At 52.2% G+C, this 3,449-nt stretch overlaps 1 protein-coding gene across 1 annotated transcript in view; it reads right to left on the reverse strand.

The window, feature by feature from the left end:
• Positions 1-1,340: 1,340 nt before the first annotated feature.
• Positions 1,341-3,449, reverse strand: part of LOC119968051 — a 14,372-nt gene continuing 12,263 nt past the window's right edge. Inside the window, exons 2-8 of the mRNA XM_038801150.1 lie at positions 3,214-3,308; positions 2,929-3,019; positions 2,739-2,771; positions 2,435-2,527; positions 2,340-2,372; positions 2,133-2,240; positions 1,341-1,668 (exon numbers count right to left, since the gene is read on the reverse strand). Of these exons, the coding sequence (XP_038657078.1) occupies positions 1,341-1,668; positions 2,133-2,240; positions 2,340-2,372; positions 2,435-2,527; positions 2,739-2,771; positions 2,929-3,019; positions 3,214-3,308 (781 nt within the window). The remainder of the gene's footprint in view (positions 1,669-2,132; positions 2,241-2,339; positions 2,373-2,434; positions 2,528-2,738; positions 2,772-2,928; positions 3,020-3,213; positions 3,309-3,449) is intronic.

The following is a 3,449-nucleotide window of genomic DNA, read 5'->3' on the forward strand; positions in this document are numbered from 1 at the left end:
TATAAATTACCTAGAGGAGGGCGCAGAAGGATCGGTGAGTAAATTTGCAGATGACACTAAAGTCGGTGGAGTTATGGACAGTGCGGAAGGATGTTGCAGGTTACAGAGGGACATAGATAAGCTGCAGAGCTGGGCTGAGAGGTGGCAAATGGAGTTTAATGTAGAGAAGTGTGAGGTGATTCACTTTGGAAAGACTAACAGGAATGCGGAATATTTGGCTAATGGTAAAATTCTTGGTGGTGTGGATGAGCAGAGGGATCTTGGTGTCCATGTACATAGATCCCTGAAAGTTGCCACCCAGGTTGATAGGGTTGTGAAGGAGGCCTATGGTGTGATGGCCTTTATTGGTAGAGGGATTGAGTTCCGGAGCCATGAGGTCATGTTGCAGTTGTACAAAACTCTGGTACGGCCGCATTTGGAGTATTGCGTACAGTTCTGGTCGCCTCATTATAGGAAGGACGTGGAAGCTTTGGAACGGGTGCAGAGGAGATTTACCAGGATGTTGCCTGGTATGGAGGGAAAATCTTATGAGGAAAGGCTGATGGACTTGAGGTTGTTTTCGTTAGAGAGAAGAAGGTTAAGAGGTGACTTAATAGAGGCATACAAAATGATCAGAGGGTTAGATAGGGTGGACAGCGAGAGCCTTCTCCCGCGGATGGAGGTGGCTAGCACGAGGGGACATAGCCTTAAATTGAGGGGTAATAGATATAGGACAGAGGTCAGAGGTGGGTTTTTTACGCAAAGAGTGGTGAGGCCGTGGAATGCCCTACCTGCAACAGTAGTGAACTCGCCAACATTGAGGGCATTTAAAAGTTTATTGGATAAGCATATGGATGATAAGGGCATAGTGTAGGTTAGATGGCCTTTAGTTTTTTTTCCATGTCGGTGCAACATCGAGGGCCGAAGGGCCTGTACTGCGCTGTATCGTTCTATGTTCTATGTGGGATGATGCTGAACGGTAGCACAGTGGTTAGCACTGTGGCTTCAAAGCAGCAGGGTCCTAGATTCGATACCGAGATTGGCTCACTGTGCGGAATCTGCACGTCCTCCCCGTGTCTGCGTGGGTTTCCTCCGGGTGCTCCGGTTTCCTCCCACAGTCTAAAGATGTGCAGGTTAGGTGGATTGGCCGTGATAAATTGACCTTTAGTGTCCAAAAAGGTGGGGTGGGGTTACTGGGCTACATGGATAGGGTGGAGTGAGGGCTTAATTGTGTTGGTGCAGACTTGATGGGCCGAATGGCATACTACTGCACTGGATGTTCCAAGTTCTAAGATTCCTGGAACCGGGACACAGCCGGTGTGTTTTATTGTCTCAGACGGTGAAACTGCAGTTTCAAGCGGTCAGTCCATTTGGCCCATCACAGTGTCTGTCAGCTGCTTTGATGATGTAGGTCTTGCATAGCGCGACTCCTCCAGGCTATCGAAGTGAGTCATGTGGAATCGCAGCTCCAGCTGCAGGGCCATACGGCGCAGGGTGGTAAAGGCCAGGACCACCTCAGCCCCCAGCATGATCAGGTAGATGATGTTAACTCCGTACTCCAGCGGCAGCACCAAAAGTCGGGGGTTACAGGTGGCGAACAGCGTCATGGGCATCTGCAGCAACAAGGTGAGTAACCAGAACCCAGCCAGCTCGGGTACCTGTGGGCAGAGAGAGAAACAGGTCAGGTACCTGTGGGCAGAGAGAGAAACAGGTCAGGTACCTGTGGGCAGAGAGAGAGAAACAGCTCAGGTACCTGTGGGCAGAGAAAGAGAAACAGCTCAGGTACCTGAGGGCAGAGAGAGAGAAACAGCTCAGGTACCTGTGGGCAGAGAGAGAAACAGCTCAGGTACCTGTGGGCAGAGAGAGAGAAACAGCTCAGGTACCTTAGGGCAGAGGGAGAGAAACAGCTCAGGTACCTGTGGGTAGAGAGAGAAACAGCTCAGGTACCTGTGGGCAGAGAAACAGCAGAGGTACCTGTGGGCAGAGAGAGAAACAGCTCAGGTACCTGTGGGCAGAGAGAGAAACAGCTCAGGTACCTGTGGGCAGAGAGAGATACAGCTCAGGTACCTGTGGGCAGAGAGAGAGAAACAACTCAGGTACCTGTGGGCAGAGAGAGAAACAGCTCGGGTACCTGTGGGCGGAGAGAGAGAAACAGCTCAGATACCTGTGGGCAGAGAGAGAGAAACAGCTCAGGTACCTGTGGGCAGAGAGAGAGAAACAGCTCAGGTACCTGTGGGCAGAGAGAGAAACAGCTCAGGTACCTGTGGGCAGAGAGAGAGAAACAGCTCAGGTACCTGTGGGCAGAGAAAGAGAAACAGCTCAGGTACCTGTGGGCAGAGAGAGAGAGACAGCTCAGGTACCTGTGGGCAGAGAGAGAGAAACAGCTCAGATACCTGTGGGCAGAGAGAAACAGCTCAGGTCCCTGTGGGCAGAGAGAGAGAAACAGCTCAGATACCTGTGGGCAGAGAGAGAGAAACAGCTCAGATACCTATGGGCAGAGAAACAGCTCAGGTACCTGTGGGCAGAGAGAGAGAAACAGCTCAGGTACCTGTGGGCAGAGAAACAGCTCAGGTACCTGTGGGCAGAGAGAGAAACAGCTCAGGTACCTGTGGGCAGAGAGAGAGAAACAGCTCAGGTACCTGTGGGCAGAGAGAGAAACAGCTCAGGTACCTGTGGGCAGAGAGAGAAACAGCTCAGGTACCTGTGGGCAGAGAGAGAAACAGCTCAGGTACCTGTGGGCAGAGAAACAGCTCAGGTACCTGTGGGCAGAGAGAGAGAAACAGCTCAGGTACCTCTGGGCAGAGAGAGAAACAGTTCAGATACCTGTGGGCAAAGAGAGAAACTGCTCGGGTATCTGTGGGCAGAGAGAGAAACAGCTCAGGTACCTGTGGCCAGAGAGAGAGAAACAGCTCAGGTACCTGTGGGCAGAGAGAGAAACAGCTCAGGTACCTGTGGGCAGAGAAACAGCTCAGATACCTGTGGGCAGAGAGAGAGAAACAGCTCAGGTACCTCTGGGCAGAGAGAGAAACTGCTCGGGTACCTGTGGGCAGAGAGAGAGAAACAGCTCAGGTACCTGTGGCCAGAGAGAGAGAAAACAGTCAGGTACCTGTGGGGAGAGGAGAGAAGAAACAGTCAGGTACCTGTGGCAGAGAGAGAGAAACAGCTCAGGTACCTGTGGGCAGAGAGAGAAACAGCTCAGGTACCTGTGGGCAGAGAGAGAAACAGCTCAGGTACCTGTGGGCAGAGAGAGAAACAGCTCAGGTACCTGTGGGCAGAGAGAGAGAAACAGCTCAGGTACCTGTGGGCAGAGAGAGAAACAGCTCAGGTACCTGTGGGCAGAGAGAGAGAAACAGCTCAGGTACCTGTGGGCAGAGAGAGAAACAGCTCAGGTACCTGTGGGCAGAGAGAGAAACAGCTCAGGTACCTGTGGGCAGAGAGAGAGAAACAGCTCAGGTACCTGTGGGCAGAGA

This window comes from Scyliorhinus canicula, chromosome 6, assembly GCF_902713615.1.
Source record: "Scyliorhinus canicula chromosome 6, sScyCan1.1, whole genome shotgun sequence".
NCBI classification, from domain to species: domain Eukaryota; kingdom Metazoa; phylum Chordata; class Chondrichthyes; order Carcharhiniformes; family Scyliorhinidae; genus Scyliorhinus; species Scyliorhinus canicula.